The 19,109-nt window shown below is 36.2% G+C and overlaps 1 protein-coding gene across 1 annotated transcript in view; it reads right to left on the reverse strand.

Annotated features, from left to right (window-relative positions):
- BAIAP2L1 (BAR/IMD domain containing adaptor protein 2 like 1) overlaps positions 1-19,109 on the reverse strand; it is a 43,304-nt gene that overhangs the window by 13,999 nt on the left and 10,196 nt on the right. Inside the window, exon 3 of the mRNA XM_040592024.1 lies at positions 16,265-16,351. Within this exon, the coding sequence (XP_040447958.1) occupies positions 16,265-16,351 (87 nt within the window). The remainder of the gene's footprint in view (positions 1-16,264; positions 16,352-19,109) is intronic.

A 19,109-nucleotide genomic window follows, 5' to 3' on the forward strand; every position in this document is an offset into this window, starting at 1 on the left:
CAAATCTTGTTTTCTACCATCCATATTCTTTGAGAACCCCTCCTGAGTTAGTCAGCAAAGACCTGAGGCTTCAGTTCCTTCAGGTGCACACAAAAGCTCCCAAAAGGTGCAGATAATTAAAAAATTTGGCTAACTAAAGTGAATGACAGAACTTTTAATGAGAATCTTCTCATCTTTGCCTTTCTCAGCATCTCCCCAGACATCAAAACCTGTCTCCCCATAATGCATCTTAGTGATTTGGTAACAATCTCCTATAACAGAGATATATATTCCCATAGTGCCTGGGTATGTATTATCACCTTTTCTCCCTTGTTATCTGTCATTCTCAAGTTATATCACCTCAAAATTTTAGTTTGAAACAGGAACTGTATCGCCTGTCCTGTGAACCAGTATGACCCAGCAGGTCTTTAACTAAATAATGTAAAATGTGGGTCTGCATCATCATTTATGGGGAAACACAAAGCAGTTCAGAAGAAACATGTGTCTCCTGACTTCTCATGAAGCCCTTTTCATGCCCCAGTCCCCATCTCTATGTCTGTACAACAGGCTAGAGGAGACTTGGAAAAAGGAATTAAGAGTACAATGAGAACATTCAACCCCTTGATTAGCAAGAAAAAAAGAATTTGCACTCTGAATGGTAGATGTGGGAATCAGAGGGGTGCTGTATTATATATATATAATTTTTTTCCTCCTAAGTCCTTCTGTACAGGCTAGAGAGTGCTATGCTTTTTTTTTGTTGTTAGAGTTGCTAGTGACTACAGCAATACAAATGCCGTGAGAAATGAGAGGTGCTATAGTAATTAGTTGCTCATATGCAATACAGAAATACAATGTAGTTACATGAACACTTGAAGTAAGGACATGAGTAAGATGCCTTGTTATTTTAAGGCTGTAGAAACAAACACGCTTCAGTCTGTAGTGTTTCTGTTTTACCGAACTCAACTGAAAATACACAGTTTAGACTGTAACAGGCTTTTACAATTAGAAGAGTTTTGTAAACACTTATCTGCAGCTTAAAAAGGAAAATAGTTTTAAAAGAAATCAGGAAAAATGATCAAGAAATACAAATAAAATTATGATGTTTGTTTGGTTTTAAATTTGCGGGCTAGAAAGCTATTTGGGAAGTTACAGAAACCCAGGGTGAGTGTTGAAATGGCTCTCAAAATAATTGCCCTTATAGATTTTTGTTCTTTTGAAAATGAACTTATTCTCCCTCTTTGTAAAAAGTAGGTTCTGAGCATCTGCTGCCAAAGCAGCACACTTAGCTAATACTTGGCAACGCTAAGGGGGCCAACCCTAGCGCTCCGAGTACTGACAGACATCCAACAACATCGGGTATTGACTCAGCTCTCACATTGCTCTTTCACACTCCCTTCCTCTGGCCTGCCCTGCTACCACAGTGTAAATGCTCAATAAAACAACCCATTCACCTGGTGTGTCAAGAATGGAAAACCTGACGCTTGGAGGTTGTTATTTTTGTCTCACGCAGCACTTGAACTGACTGCAGCCTTCAAGTCTTAGTTCTGAATGCTTGGTTAGAAACAGGCTTTTTCATCTTTCTTACAAAAAAATACTGCCAAAACATGTCCTGAAATCAAGAGAACTTTAAAAACAACACTTCCTTCTAAGTGGTTTGTGCTGGATTTATTTTACAAGTTTATTTTAGAGTGTTCTGGAACACTTCTAAATGGTATTTTTAGATATCAGTGACTGTATCTCTAATTGCATTTTCTTATTTCTCTCAACCAAAGACTCCCTGCATGCTACGCATCAGGCAAAAGCCATTCTATGCTGCAATCTCCTTGCTGCCACCGGTAATCCACAGGCACTGTATGTACTGGCCTACCCATTTAAGTTCCTCTTTCACGTTTTGAAGAGAACCCATAGTAAGCATACTCTGACCTATTCAGATTTAATTTGTAGTTTAAATTAGAGGTCAGATTCTGCACTTTGAATAAATAGAGAAATTTTTTACACTGAACATATACCATGTTTCTTTATTGCCAGTTTAAGGTAATGGGTTAACCACATTTTGATAGCCTTCCCAAATAAAGTTTATACAAGGGGACAAGTTTTTGTAGAAAACTGATTCAGGGAAAACAAAACAACCCCTAGCCTACATGTGACAGTGTCCAAATGGAATGGAAACTCAACAACTTGAGTAAAACGTTTTGGTTTTAATTACAATGGTGAATTATAGAATAGCTCTAATGAAGACAGTGGGTTACTCTGGATTAATAACAGCATAACCTAAGGCCAAGCTCTAATGTTCAATGATTATTTCTCCTGTAAAAAGGTACAGAAAACTACTTAAGGTGAAGACAAACATGTTTCTCACACTGAGTAAAAATATTTTGCTATATATTAATAAGAGGTCATAATACACAATGACCAAGTACACAATGACCTCATCATCATTTATTGGCAAACCCCAAACCCATGAAACATAATGACATGGCTAGAGTGCATGGTAAGAGACCACTTAAGTCCAACTTGTGGCAAACATACTGTAAACTTGAACCAGTTTTAGGTATCATATTATCCAATAAATTTATAAACCAAACCCACTGGTCTTGATGATAAACGTAACAATTAAAATACTGGCCTTTCAAAGATACTTCTGCTTTTCACTCACCCACACCCAAACATAAAGTCTTTGGGACTAAAAGAGTATATGTACATTAAATATTTGCACATTTTGTTTTAGAAAATAAAAATGTAGTTGCACATGTGTATAGATACTTGTTCTGTTATTTTGCTGTTACCTTATAAGTGCACTACAGGGAAGAGAAGAAACAATCTCTTTCAGGTAGAGATTTTGGGGGAACATCTCAAATAACTTCAACATTTCTCATGTATGGTTCTTGAAACCATGCTGCATAATACAGCTGTAATGACCATGAGATATGACCATGAACAGTAACACCAAGTTCTCTGGTAAATTTATTTTAGTTTCAAGTAGGTTCAATGTACAGGTAGAAAGTTCTTTTAAGCTGAAACTCCAGGAATTTGTGGAATATTTTTAGGCTTAACCAAGGCTGCTGGTCGTATCTCTATTTTCTATTGAGAAAATAAGACAGACTAAAATCCCATTAATGCTGTTGGTTTTGTTAAAAAAAAATAATCACTGACACAAAATGTGTTACAGTTATTTCTCTATACACAGCATCCCATCCTTAAAAGACTGCCTTCACAGTAGATGAAAAACAAGAAAAGATTTCTAACAGAAATACTTGTAAGGCCAGAATACAGAGCTTCTGCAGCAGTTACACTTCAGCCTCACTGTTTGTGCTGGGTGACTGTACTGGTTATTTATCTTTTTAACTTATGTTAACTGTTCTTATGAATAGAAGACTAGAAGTATTAGTTCAAGTTAGAAACAAAAACTGAACTCCATCAATAAAGTTCTGTATAGAAACAAATATTAACAGCCACCAACAAAATCACTTAAACTTTCAATACACTAACTGGCTATATTAGAATAAATAAAAGTATTAATTGCATCACCTTACTTGATACATACTTCAATTTTGTTTTATTTAGAGCAGGTCACTCTTGAAAAAATTCAAGTCTTTTAGAGAGACTTTCTTAGATGTCTGGGAATGGACAAAGCACTTCATTAGATCACTCATTTATCTCCTGTTGCCCTGTTTACATTCAGGACAGGTCCTGTAACTTAATGTCTTAAAGATGAAACCACATAATTATTTACATTAAACAAGAGAATGAAAGGCTGAGTCAAAGCTACACATGGAGACAAGAGAGTTCAGGTGTATCATTAGATGCCATTTCTGTCAAGATGCTCGCTCTCTTTCTTCCAAGTTACCCTCTGCCCAGAAGAAAGGCATTTCTGACAAGGGAAAGTTAGAAACAGAGTCCTTTGAAGCCAGTAGCACCTAAAAGGTAGTCAAATAAAAAGTTTCAAAGGAATACAGTATAACAAATAAGTATGATTCAACAAAACATCTGTTAAGGTTCAAATGTGTTAAATTTATCATTCTGTCATAGGAAGGACTTATTGGAGGAGGATTTAATTGTGCAACAGACGCTTTAAAGAAGGCAAAAAAAAAATATCTTAATGGAACTTAATGTGAAAGAATAAAATCATAAAGAAGGGCAAAGTAATGTAAAACTTCCTAAGCTCTAACTGTACTTTGCTTCTAATACAATTTGTCCAGAATGCTTTAAAAAAGCCCACAATCTGTAGAGTTAATACTAATATGCACATAAATCAATAGGACTAGGTCAAGTCTGCCTTTCCTTACTGCATGAATGAACATGAAATAGGAGGCAAGGAGTGAGCCTCTGTAGTTCATTTCATAAAATGGCATTGACACATGGCCTTTCAATGCCATTTTATGAAGGTCACTGCAGAAGGTGAAGGGGAAGAATAACAAATAAAATGAATAAAACCTACAATAGAAAAAAGGGGAGGAGATATCAGAGTACAATAAAGTATTTTAAGTCCACTATACATGCTAGATGTAGTGCTCTGAAGCAGTACCTCCAAACAGATAGTTGTTTTGCTAGATCAGCAAATAAATAAAAATTGATCTAAGAATGCCATGTAGAATGTAGAGTTCCTCTTTGCTTCTATTTTTGCTTGATGTCCGCATTTAGTTTTAAAATATAGACAGTTCTCACTAAGGCTGTGAACAACAGATACGTTTCTATGATATAACAAGCAAATAGGTTAATTAATATAAACCAGATTAAACACAGGTTAAAGGAAATAAAAAAAAAAACCACACCGTGCCACAATGGCTGAAATCTCTGTATTCATGTACTAGTCCAGTACAGTAAAATGCAAAAGTGGTATTGATTATGGACCATGAGGAATGAAACTGGACAAAATGATATTACTGGACCTGTAAAGATTAAATTTAAAGTACTATACAGTTAAAAGATATATAAAGATATAAAAATGTAGTCCTGTTAACAGCATGTGGTGCCAAAGTTGTTTGCATTAGGCTCCGGCACAAAATAAATTGCAGCAATTATTCATTTAGCATACAAATAGTCTCATGCTTTCAGCTCCCCTTATGTAAGCATTTTATATGAAGTTGCTTTCAAAGCACCTTTTCTCATCTAAAGTTAGCTCACAATATTTCAAATAATTACCTGAAACTGATATAACGCTCAGAGTTAAGAAGTTTCAGTTTCCCTATAGCTCAATTTTATCGCTACTTTCTCCACAAGTTCCGTTCCTTCTAAATATATTTAAAATCTTTTTAGATGTTTTACAGTCTCATTGATACAGAAGAGATAAACAGTCCTCCAAAGTTTGTATGACCCTGGAAGATGCCCAACTCTAAGTATCTTGCCTGCATGTCCAGACAAAACCAGTAAGCAATAAATAGCATTGTACAAGGCACTTGCTTATTGCATGAGCTGGGCAGCTATGGTGTTAGGTGGTGACAAACTCAAGTGCTCTACTTTCTCCTTCTCGTAGGGCTCATATAGCTCCCTAGTGAAAAAATACAACCTAGCCCACTCACAGAGGTTTTATGTATGTTTGACCATAGTCAAAACCGCATCTACTTGAAATTCAAAATCAAGGGGGGGATGGGAGAGAACACCACCAAAAAGTATACGGCCTGTTTTTATCCAGTCAAGATATTTCTTTCCAGCTACATCATAGGCACCATGCTTTAAGAGGAGTCCACAGCTGTTTTAATCAGCTGACACTACTTTCTAGGTACAACATACCTCTATTGGAAGCAAAGAACCTTTTACTGCAAATGCTAAGTTCTGTGCTTCCCAAAATATTTGCTTTATTTTGATATGTACATATATAGCATATATGTACAAATACCTATCTATACATTTCACTGACAGCTTGTTCCCTCTGCATCAGAGCCAAATAGCATCAGGGGAAAAAACAGATAACAAAGGTGGCTAGTAGCAGGCTGCCACTGCTGTTTTCTCTTGGTCATCCTCCTATCAAGCTTCTTGGATCCAGCCAGGAGCATATGGCCGATGGGATTAAGTGTGGTGACAGCCCAACTGTGGCTGCCGTCTTCACAAGGACCTCCATCTTCTAGCCACAGGCTTATTAGGTTGAGGAACTGGCTGGAAAAATGCATTCAGGACCAGTTATAAGATGAAGCTGGGGTTTTACCCAAAATGAATTTGTCTCTAAAGGGAAAACCAAAAAGCCTAACCACCAATTCTCAAGCTTAGCTGTATATTATTTAGAATAAAATTTGCTAGAACACATACTTAGCAATACTCTCTTAACACCTTGATTACACATTGCTCTCTGCGTGAGGAATATAATCAAAGAATCTTGCTATTCAAAAATCCTTTTCGCATTTCATACTCAGACCAACAGTGAAGACACAGATCACAGTTCGCTTCTACTGTAGTAGCCTAGCACCTCTTATTTATGATAGTATTTTCTTGTAGTTCAGGATCAAAATTACGTAGTAATCTTTTCCTTATCTTAAAAATTTCTCGATGATAATGTGGAAGAAAATAGTTTAAGACTGCATAATGAGGAACTTTCCCAATACATAAGACAGATTTAAAGTTACTTGAATTAAAATTATGATTTTTTTTTAAAACTCTGGAATATTTAAGCATTAAAGGATACAAATAACTCAGCTCTTTACACCTCAGAAAGTCTATGACTGTTTATAAAAAAAGCCATATTCAGGTTAAGCCCAAGGATCAACATGCTTTTTAAATATAATTTACTTAAGACTAAAATTAATGCCAAATTCTTTCAGCTTGACACAAGTGATTTTAAAAAGTGCTACAAAATTCATACCATGCACTACATGCTGTAAAGTGGGCAGTGAACTGTTCCTAAATTAGCTATTCCCACATAAGACTTTACTGGAGTGAATATTTAAGAAATTATCAAGACCATTACAATTTCCAGTTACTCTGAGTCTGTTCTTGATGTGATGCTCCTATTTCACAACTTTAAACAGAACAAAAATATTTGCTTACATTATATTTTAAAGAGGAATGTGACTTTATTACAGTTTTAGTAAAGCTCAGTCTGGTAGTCTAATTCCCCTTTCTCTCCCAAGTTGTTTTGATCTCTTAGTCAAAAGAATTCAGATTAGGATTTTTTAAACGTACTATATCACTGAACAGATGTTAATTAACATGAAATATTAATCTTGTTTCAGATGATTGGTAAGCATAGTAACTAAATTTTAATGTTAAAAAAAGGAAAGGAAAAGCATATGCCACATAAATAATGCATGAAAAATGGCAAACTTGTTTTTCCACCTGTTACTTCATTACTAGTATATATGAAGACTGCTGCAGACGTTTTTTTTGTTTTACACAAACATATAAACCCACAATATATTAAGGTACGTATGCCAGAGACTGATCTTTCATAGGGCCTTGAAAGCCTTACATACAATAGCTTTTCAGGCTTGAGCCGCAGTGGTATCAGGCAAGTGAGTTGTAATCCTTGCACAAGTCAGGTGCAAAAAAAAGTTGCAATACAACCACAAGCCTGAACTTGCCCGTACGAAGCTCTGCTGTTTTTAGGCAGATTAGTTAGGAAAGATCATAAAACAGAGCTAATTTTTATTTTCCAGCAGGACTGGAACACACAAATCATGCTAAACAGCAAAACCTGAGGTTCTTTACAGGTTCCAGTACTAGAAAGGATATATATTTAAGATACTATAAACATTGTATTACATTTGATAAAATGCAAGAAATCACTGCAATTTTTATTACAGCACTTTGGAACTGACACCAAGTTTCACAGTATTAATAGGGTAAAAAAAAAATAATTGCCCAAATTGCTGGTTGTGCCACCTCCCCCCCCCCCCCCCCCCCCTTAGGAATGTTAAGGACATCTACAACTGATAGTGGATATTTTTTTTGTTTTGTTTAGAAATAATTCATCAGGAAGAGCTGGCTGTACATACAAAATATTGTTGCACTTTCAGTTAAAAAGATTTACAAGGTAGTTATATACACGATGTCATTTTCTTCATAATGTTGTCATTTACTTTCCATTTATTTCTCTTACTATGAAGACAACTAAACATATTTTCTTTTCACCAGCTTTTAGGCTTATTTCTTTGCCAACAGACATGCCTGGGGGTAGTGGTGAAGAAACACTAAGATTGCTAAGCATCAGCCGAGAGGAAGCAGCCTGCTGCACTAGCCCTAACACCTTCTGATCATACTATGCTCAGCCAAGTTCAAAGAGCTGCCAGGGAAGACGTGCCCGCTGTCAATGCCTGCTGTCACACTTCAGGTTACTCTTTTCTAGGCAGACACTAACAACAATCTAAAAAACACTGCACGTACACACTGGTGAAGTTCAGGGTGCCCTTGCCAGGGTTTCCACTGCAAGATGGAAGATGTCTTCGCTATGTGTGAGACTCATCTGAAATTTAGCTGTTCCAATACAGTTAGAACATCTTTAAGGATGCCCTTCAGGGTATTTTCATGATTTTCTCAGGCCTTTGAGGCACAGTGTGAAGATATCAAGGAGGCGCACACTCGCTGTGTTTTGAATATCTAATTTTTCCCACGAGGGTGCGTGGTCACATGTATCATTATGGATGTTCTGTGCTAAACTCCAGAATCACGGTACAGAAGTAGGTGACTTACAGCAGCAGCTGCAAAGACACTTGCACTGCTGTCACAGCTCTAACACTAACCGTAACACTGTAAGGATGCACCACAAGGAACAGTACTGCCAGTGCTACCTATGAACAGTTAACCACCCTGAGAAATTCAGGGCTATATACTGGAAGAGTGTTACACCTGTATCTTATCACTGACTACAATCAGGAGAGTCTGCATCAGTTTACAGGTTGCTGTAAGGTCAGGGCAGGGCAAGAATAAAATATCTATACTGGACAGAAAAATGCGACCAATTATCTAGAATTTAATCTGAAAAAATAACTGGCAGTCCTACGAATATCAGTCTTCTTTTCTTCCCCTGCTGCTACTGCAATCATTCCCAAAAAGCCTTGTGTATTTTCATATTCTGCTCCTCCCTTCAGCCATTTGAACCAGAACATTTTCACCTTATCTACAAGTCTTCCTAACAGGAGTTACAACATGACTGTACACAGAACAAACTTTTTTCTGGGTAGTCCTGTAAGGAGAAGGTGCAATATCAATTTTTAAGCATTTACATGATTTATGTTTAATAACAAACCCACCTCTTCTTCACCCCATTTCTTGGTAAGATTTATATTTTAGCAGGGAAGGATTACAGAATTTAAACCCACCAAAAGATCTTGAGCTAACAACTTTGTTCAGCTTCACTGTATGATGCCACATGATCACTCATTGTCCAAGACATGTTTTGTGGCAACCCTCTTCACTAATTATTTATTGTTTTGTGATTTTTGTTCATTTGTTAATTATAGGTCTGGATATCAACATGGTAACAGGTTTCTCTTGCCTTTCTTTTTGGTTTATTAATGGCACCACCACTCATTAACATAAACTTGCAGGAGCTTTTGTCAGGCCATTGGCAGGGCACATGCTTGTGTGTGAATATCTGAATAGTTAAATTGATTTATAAATCAGTGAATATATACAGCTTCCGATAGCTCTACAATAGATGGTCAAGCATATTATTAGATGTGGAGTTAAGCTGTTCATATTTAAGAGTCTAAGACTGAAGTCCTTCTTCCAGCAGACTTTTGTTAAAAGTTTGCATGCAGAATACTGAACATCAAAAGCCACAATACTGATTCTAGAGGGGGGAAAAAATTGTCACTATGATTGTTTGGCTCATTTTGACCTTATAAAGTAGAACTATAAATAGCAGAAGGTTTCCACTAATCCAGTCACTATTTTCATCAGTAGAAACATATCTAGACAGGCTGGCACATCTCCTTCCATCTTTCTTTAGCAGATCGGTGGTCCTTATAGCACAAGCCCAGAATGTTACTGTAAAATTAGAAGACACAAAAACCTCACTCCTGTATAAACACAGACTGCTTTGTATTTTCAAGGTAGCTGTCTGTGTACTTTTTACAAGAAAAGAATGAAGTGGCTTCTTCCAATGCAACTTCATTATAAATATAGTAGAAGAGTGTTTTATTAATGCTCCATAGCAAAAGCTGGCCTGATTCTAACTACTTGACTGCAGCCTTTACACTAATTTCCCAGAAGTTTCCACCAGATGAGGTGCTAAAGGGGTTCTGTTGTTGCTGGCACACTTCCCTTTCTATCCAACATCACCTATTCCAAAAGCAGAACATTTCTACTATAGAAGAGAAGACACTGATGCAGTAAGTAAGATGGGACAAGATGACAGATCTCTTCTTTAGTTTAAATGAGCAGGTGAAGAGAAGAGTGCTCGGTGTCATCTTTCCAAGACAAGTGAAATATGATTCCAGCTGAAAGGGTCAATTTAATGTTATTGTAAGCCAACAACACTGCCCCCCCCCCCCCTTTTTTTTTAATTGGTGTGCAGCTAGCTACATTCATCCTAAATTATGGAATTTTCTCATTTTCTGCTTGGCTTTCTCAACAGTGAGAGTGCCACTTAAGTGCTATATCACAGAAGTAGCAAGAGCGCTACAGCTTTGAAAAGTACCTGCTCAAGTGGCAATTTTGCTTATTAATCAGGAAGGAAATAGACTGGTTTGAATGACAAATACTTGCAAGATAGTGTTTAAAAAAGGTGGTGTTCCCTTACATTACAGTCCAATTAGAAATTTTTCATCAAGGAGGTATGTTCTTTTTAGCAAAAATAGAATTTTCCAATTCAGTTCCAAAAATTTTTCAATACAAGTTGTCCACTTAAAGCTCAGTTTCTGATATCTAAATTATCTCATTTCTGCAAATAGAAATGGGGGGGGAGGGGGGGAGAAGGGGGGGAAGAGAGTGAGAGAGGAAGAAAGAAGTCCACAGGGTTTCTCTTAGTTGGAAATGTAAAATGAAGTGGTTATCATTAACAAAAATAATCAGACAGAACTCTCTATAGATTGAACTTCACACTAATTACATTTGTATTAAATTTACATTATCAAATTATTAATCATTAGGTTGCTTTTAAAAAAAGCTAGAAAAGTTACCAAAGGATCTCTATGCTCCTGTAAGACATTATTGAAGAGCTCTAACTTACTAGCTTACTCGCATAGATTCATAAGAAATACTAACTATTGGATAAATTGCAGGTCTATTCACTAACCATTAGCTTATTTTCTTAACTGACTAATGGTTTATCAGCCTTGACTCTCAACCTAACGTGCAGTTACCCCAATAACTATAGACATTTGGCTAACTGAGGAGAAACGTAAGGGGTCTCAAAAAAAAGAAACATGCATCTAAAGAACCCCTGCCCCAGTTATCCGTATCACAGTATTACTGTAATTACTTTATTACTGTGTATTACTCTAACACTTCATAATTGAGATTTTGCCATGCTTTGTCAAATACAAAGTCAGAGACCTTTAAAAATCCCACCACTTTATGAGCAAACCTGCACCACATGAATATGTTCAAATACTGTCTTTTAGACCTGAAGAACAGCCCTTTCTTTTGTGCATAAGAGAAATATGAAGTTCAGGGCTCACCCTCCATCAGGCAGAAATTCCACCTACTGTGTGCACCATTAGAAGTTTTTGGGTTTTCTTCTCCACAGCTCTCCCTATCTCATGAGTACCACAACACAGAAATCTTTCAGTCCAATACTTGCTTCTCTAGATTACCTGTAGTGGTTTTTAAACAGAAAATTTCTCCTGAAAAGAACTCAATTTGTTTCTGAATTCTTGCATTTCAGACTGTAGATGAGCATAAGCTTTTGCATACCTGTTTCCAGATAATTTTGAACAGAATGAGACTATGAAAAAAAAGCCTATAACAGAGTAATCTTTAAATAAACTATCACTCTTGGTTAGATTAGGGAAGAGATTTTATCTCCTCTGATTTTTTTTGACGTGCTGAATTTCTACATTTTAGTTTCACTGGTCAAGAGCATGCAATGTAATATTTTTCTTACAATTTGGCTTTTAATATTTTGACAAACAATGAACATTTTACACTTAATAGTTCTTGAGGCATAAGCTCTAGGTATAGACCCATAATGTAATTGTGACTGCTATAGATACAGTTGCCACACAACAAACAAATTGGGACTTTACACCCACAATATAATACATGAGTGTAGCTAAAATAACTGGCAGGAGCTGAACAGGATAGTTAGGAAGATATGAGGAGGAATATAAAAATGGGTGAGCAGCAAAAAACTTCCTGATTCCTTGAGGAAGAGAAGGCCACAAAGACTGTGTTACTAGAAGAGAGTTATTATAAGCACTATAAATTGCTAAGACAAAGCCTCATAGACCTGTATTTTTGGCAAGAAAAAAGACATTTCCAACACATCATGAAAGTTACTATTTTAACACCATCAGTGGTATAGTAGCTACATGAAATTATTTTTAGTGCATTACTCAAACCCAAAATTTTCTTGTGCTGATGTGGTATGCTGAAATTTAAAATATTAATACTATTCAAAGTGTGCAGTTTCTCATTTCCTATCTTTTTTTTCCTAGTAGGATTTCCAGAAGGTGCCTAGGAAAGAGATAAGCAAATTCTGTATTGCAGAATAACTTGAACTCAAAATTCAGGTTACATTCCTAAAAGCTCATAGCCAAGTCTGAGGAACTACAAGCTGAGAAATTTAGGGGAATAAAAAATTAGAAAGAACATTGACCTAAACTGACTTATCTCTTATACTGCACTCATAATACAATCCTTATGGATATTACTCTGCTTCCTCAACTAACTCATATTAAATTATTCTGTATTGAAACAATTCAGAGAGCTCCAACCACACTTGGAAGATACAAATACTTAGTACAAGAGCTTGAAACAGCTGGAATATCTAGATTTCCATTTCATACTTGTGTTTCCTCCTTCTGCTCCAATCTAGTTCGACAGAAGAAAGCACTCTGGCATTTTTACTTGATTCTTTTTGCCCCACTAATTCTCTGCCCACTATGCATTTTACCTTCTACTTCAAAATTTTTCTTCCCGGTTTCTTTTCCATTTCTACCCTGCTGTGGGGTTGGTATCCATTTTACTGTCCCATTACAGGAAGACCATGCTCTGTGTTTCCTTATGAGAAGGAAGGATTTACTGTGGTTTTGATACAGATCTTTACATCACACTTGGCAGTAAATATGCTCTAGGTCACCCAGCAAGTTTGGGTTTGAACTGTAAAATGACTCAGTGCAATATTCCAGTAATGATGCCACATAAATTCTAAGGAATACTCTGTTTTAGCTATCCGAGCCAAACAGTCCGTTCATAATTACGTGTAAGAAGTTTAATGCAACACAACTGAGTTTAGCATAATGCATTATTTTTCATCTGCCACTACTAAAGGTGAAGCAGCTACAGGAAAGACCTGAAAACTTGGTTCCTGCCTCATTCCTCTGTTCATTATTCAGAAAACTGATTTTAGTATGAACTGTGTCTGCAAGAGTTACAGCTTGATATACTAACTATTGGAGAAAGGGGGCAAAATCTTTTCTAACACCTTGTTAAACAGCCAAAAAGCACCTAGTGGCTGATGGGTAAAATGCAGAGCTAACTGAGGAGGCATGTACATTTAAGACTAGTCAAATAATTAATTGGCAGATCTGCTTTCCCTTCATTTCTGCTGTAGATGATACAATGAGGTAAAAAAACAGGACTGTGGATTTCTGACCACTATGAAGTCTTGCTATCCATACACCAGTCGTCCTTACTGTGGTTAAACTGGTAAACCATGGAGGGGAGGAGCTTGTTTGTTTCTCAAATATTAAAACATTCCAAAACACTTTAGAACTTGGTCATTGCTGGCTGATCTAATTGATTGTGAAGAGCCAGGATAATCTATTAAGTATCAAAAATTATAATTATCTCCTACTGACATCTCTGGGAATGTTGCTATTGATTTCAGTTAACACAGGATACAGGAAGAGGCCTTACAATGTAATTTCAAACAAGGGAAAAGTAAAAAGTTACAGAAATATTCCAGATAACACAAACACATCAAGTTATGGAAATCACTCCTCTGCTTCTTTGCCAGACACCTTTAGACTGTCGCTCTTGTAAAACAAACTAGTGTGCCAGCTTCATGCTCAAGAGACTAGATGCCAAAAAAACCAGTTCACAGATCTATCACAAAACTCAACTGATGACTACTGACCTCTTTTTTGGCAAAGATAACAGAAGTATTATGCACAATAGAGCTGTTAGTGGTCAGTAATGTGTCTTTTGGCAAGTCTGAAGGAACTCATAGAAGAGACAATTCTAGTGGGCTGTGCCCACAGTAACTCCACTGGGGTTAATAGGGTCCACAAATGAGCAAACCGCAGCAGGTTTGATCTAGTTGTTACACATCTGATACTGCTAGCATGCATCTTTAATGTTTTTAAAATACAAAAAGATGCAGTAAATTGTTTTTTTTTTTCTTTTTAAGCAAAGATATTTTTAGAGACATCTGGGGTATATCATATTTCTTTGCTAAATAGTTCAGTATTGTAGCCCAGCTTTAGAACAATTAAAAGACTTTTTCAAGAAAATGAAAGTGATCTCTCACAGACTCCTAACCACATTATGCTGCCTTTTCCAATGTTCATTGACTTTCCTTATCTCTAAATTAAGTATTCTATCAGAGGATAAGCAGGAAAAAAGCCAGTTGCTGGTTTCCTTAAGAAGAAAAGTTTTTTTTGCCGTTACAGTTTAAGTAGAAGATCAACAGTGTTAGAGGGTTGACCCTGAAGGTGGCCATGTGACTCAATACAGCGTATCTAGAAAAAAGCTTATAATTACAGGGAAGAATCCATAGTTAAACAAAAAATATATTTTCAATCACAATTCTGTATTGTCTCCAATAATAGGGAAAACCAGTTATTTTCAGAATTCAGCTCAAGGCTACCCAGGGATAATGTTTTCAAACAAGCAGACAATATCCCATACTCATAACAAAGTTCAGTAGATTACTTCCATGAATTTCACCAACTGCTTGATTGCAAAAGTTATAAAAGTATCAACAAATGCATAATACAAGACCACACATGGTTATTTTTTTTAACTTTCTTATACTTCTGTTCTGTAGTTTGAAACCAGCAACTCTGCTTTCTGTAATCAACCTGCAAGGCAAATACAGAGCAGGACTGCATTAGGGCTGTTTGCTTTGTACTGTTTGCTGTTCTGCCGCTCCCAACTTGCAACACAGAATGTTAACACTCACAGAGAAGTGGTTTCAGAACAAATCATAAAAATGTATGGAAGGCACCTAGAAACCAGTGGCCACCATTCAGGAAGAGTCTTTGTCCTCAATTCTGCTTCAGCACGATCATTAAAAATCCCCAACTTTTACTGAAAACATCCTTTTTAATCAGATGAATTAACATACTATTGTGAGTTACAGGAGCAGATGCATGTTACGTCATGGAAAGATTCCTACGTTGCCCATACTCAAAAATTCAGAGATAAGACACTTTATCAAGTTATTTTTGTCAAAAAACAAATGAAGGCTTCAAACAAATGTTTCCTCTTTACAGTTCCCGCTTCTTTGTTTTTTGTAGTGACATTATAGACTCTTTTGTCAGAAATATTACAAATACTTTGATGACAACTTCACTTCTGTAGACTGAGCAGTATCACTTCAATGCTAGCCAAAGGAGTACAGAATGAAGCTGCTGCTGCTCTTTCAAAAATTCAGAAATTATTTTCAGGAAAGTACAGAATTTGGATTAACTTTACATTAATTTAAATATACTACCTCTTTGACTCTACAGTTTCTCTTTTCAAAGGCTTAACTAGGAAATAAATAATGCATCTGAGAACTTTTAGTTATATTCATCATCAAAAACAGTGAAGTAGAACTAGACTCTTTACAGTGGAACTCATCCAGAAAATTGTTTTAGTTTAGAACTGCTGTCATATACTAGGACTTCTCATACCAATATTCTGTTGCAGAAATACTTCAGTATTCATCTCTGTACTAATGAAGCCATTTTTTCCCATGCTTATTTATTTTAGAATCATGTGAATTTAAAAAAATACATGCTTTTGAATGCATAGGCAGAACTATATTCACAAAAATAAAAAATGTGATTTTGTCAAAACGTAAGTGTCTTGAGAAATAATATACCTTGAAGGAATCTAATTCCTTCCACCTATGTGTTATTTAAAACAAAGCACACTTCTCCTGATCCTTCTCTACTTCACATTAGTTCTGTGAACTGCCAGCAGGAAAACAAACATATAGTTTATATTTTGAAGTAATTTAAAAAAATGAAATTTCACTTACCTAATTCTTTAGAAACTGGAGAATCAGCTGATATATCCCCAATCTTTGCAAGGCTATCATAATATGCTCTTCCAGCTACTACCATAGCTTGGGGGTGGGAGGAAAAAAACCACAAAAGTGTTAAAAAAATACAAGGTATTTCCCATTTTCATTAATCTATGATCCTATGAAACCTCACAATCCAGAACACATATTAAGAGAGGGGTATGTGGCAATAAGGAAATCCCACTATCGAGAAAGTTACGCAAGTCCCTATGTTACCTGCTAATTTGTGAAACTAGGCAACAAAGAACATCAGAATATATTAATGAACCTTCAGCCTGTTATTCAGCTCGAACTTTCATGCATATCCAGCAGCAATCAGCATCAAGTGGGTAGGTTTAGCCATAAGCCCTTGGTCATGACATAAAAATATTCCTTGGTACAGATAAAGCTGTTGGATAACTTACTAGAAATGGCAAGGTCTCTGCCCCGTGCTGGCCAGCCAGCCCACTGATGTGAGAAATGGCTACTGGCCACGAGACAATGGACCTACAGTTGCAACCAGGAGACATGGAGCCCTTCAAAAGCAAATAATCTTTTACTGTATAAGTTGGCTTTTTATGAAGCAAGTTACTGTTTCAGCTATGATTAAATACAATTTGCCAGGTGTGATATATTTAAAAGTGTGAAAAGTTCAATACATCTGATACAGCCGCTCCTGGAAATTACCATTATGCAGTCATCATATACTGCAATGAAAATTATGATTTCTTGTCAAAACAATACATTGAAATCTGAGAATCCTACATATGAACACCGATTTTTCCATTTAAAAAACATTTTAGGCCTTAAATGCTAGAACTTCAAAAACTAAGTCTCTGAAAGATGATGTTCAGGTTATGGCGATAACCTATTGGTATTCTTTTCTCAATTTTCAATGTACCATCAATGGTCCCGATATTATTATCAATTGATGAGCTTAAATGTTGGAAGATCTCTGGTTTCTTGGACAGACGTGGAAAATTAGCATCGCAATATACAGTTTGCGCATGGTTATTTTGACACTCCAGGAAAGCACCTACTTCTGTCTTTGTCACTGAACTCGGGATGGCAGAGAAATCTGTATTGCAAATTATTTAAGCAATGAAAACCTCAGGCAACAGATGCATATACAGTATAAGAAGAAACTTGAATGTTTAACATTCCCAACCAAAAAGACAGACCCTAGTTAACACTTGGATGCTCATCTTCCCCACCCCCCAGGACAGTTCCCCCCCTTTTATTGTTCATAGTGCAATTCCAGTTTTACAGGAACCAATAACCTCTTTATATATATCACTGAGGTTTCAGTTATTCTCAGTTAATCATTTCCTGGTTATAGCTGATTTAAACAGCAAAGCCAGTTTTGCTAGAATGAACACAGAATCATCAAGATTCAAACTGCAGGGAGGCCAGTAGTGAGAAACACGTTATGCATATAGTAGATCTACAGTGGTTGCCTTGCATGTTCACAGTATCTGGAATTGATCTGCACACCACAAAGAAAAGAAGTAACAAGGACAATTTGGCAAGCCTTTGTTGTAGAAGGCAGTGAAAGTGAAATCTTTGTAATATTTTTGTAGTGGTACATTCTTAACCTGAAGTGGAAGCCAAGCAGACTCTCACTGTTGACTTTAGAATACTTTTTTTCTGAGGAATATAATTGATAATTGCCATGATAGTATTTTAGCTCTGTATTTTATAGTTTTTACTAGCAAAGGTGACATCTTTCATTGCCTAACAGTATATTCACTGAGAAGTGTGAAACTCTTCCAAATGAAACAGATTCTTTTTGAGGCTCTGTGCATTAGACAAGAGTAATTTCTATCTAAGCTGTGTCTCATAGGTGCTCTATAGTCAAACTTTATGAACAGACGAATTATACTGGTGCTACTGATAGAGCAGCATGCCACCTGTATGTGAAGATTTTATGCAATTCCAACTCTTACTATCTACTGTTTTTTCGAGAGAGCCCCAGGTCAATCTTTTATCCTAATACAGACACTACAAACCTGTGCTAATCAAGCTAAAGCAAGAACTCCACTTGCATAGTCTCTTCAGTAGTACCATGGCTAGTAAACTACTTCTGCATCCTCAAAAATGCATACAGATATAAATCTATCAGAAGTTCTTGTAAGTTTTATGTTCTTTGTCAGCCTATTCTGACTTGTTTGGAAAGCTGCAAAATATTTGTTTAGCAACAGCTCCTTGTTACAGGTATATTTATACCACTCAGAATTTATGGAGAACAGCTTAACAATTTGTGAGAGTCCAAAGATGACTTTAATGTAGTTTCTCAACAGTTGTTGCAAAACAATTGTAAACATTTATTATTTTTGAAATTAAGCATTTATGCTAGATATGCTTTATCAGCCAGTCTTAAAAGGCAAACTTGCTGGTACACAATACCTGCCAGCCTCTCCAGTGTTGCTGTGCACAGTTACATTGTGAATTACTAATGACAAATTGAATTAAAGAAGAGACACAATGTAATGTACCAACAGTAAAGTATGTGGAAAGCAGAACCCTCAGAAACTGGTAAAAAAAAATAATATCTCAGCCAAACATGAAAGCACTTGTTATTACTTCTGGTAATAAAACTACCTATAATCCCTAAGGTTACATATTAGGTAACACATTGTTAATCCATCAGGTTAGGCATTACTGCAATTAAGTCAACATTTCCCTATTTTTGTCTCCAGCAGGCTTTGGTTTTATCTTTTTCCCAAGCCTTGTCTAAAATTTGCATGAAGAGAGATTTCAGTGTCTATTTGGCTATGCACTACTGCAGTGTCACATTTCTCAGAGTACTAGATTACATGTA

The sequence above is a fragment of the Falco naumanni genome, chromosome 4 (assembly GCF_017639655.2).
Source record: "Falco naumanni isolate bFalNau1 chromosome 4, bFalNau1.pat, whole genome shotgun sequence".
NCBI lineage: Eukaryota > Metazoa > Chordata > Aves > Falconiformes > Falconidae > Falco > Falco naumanni.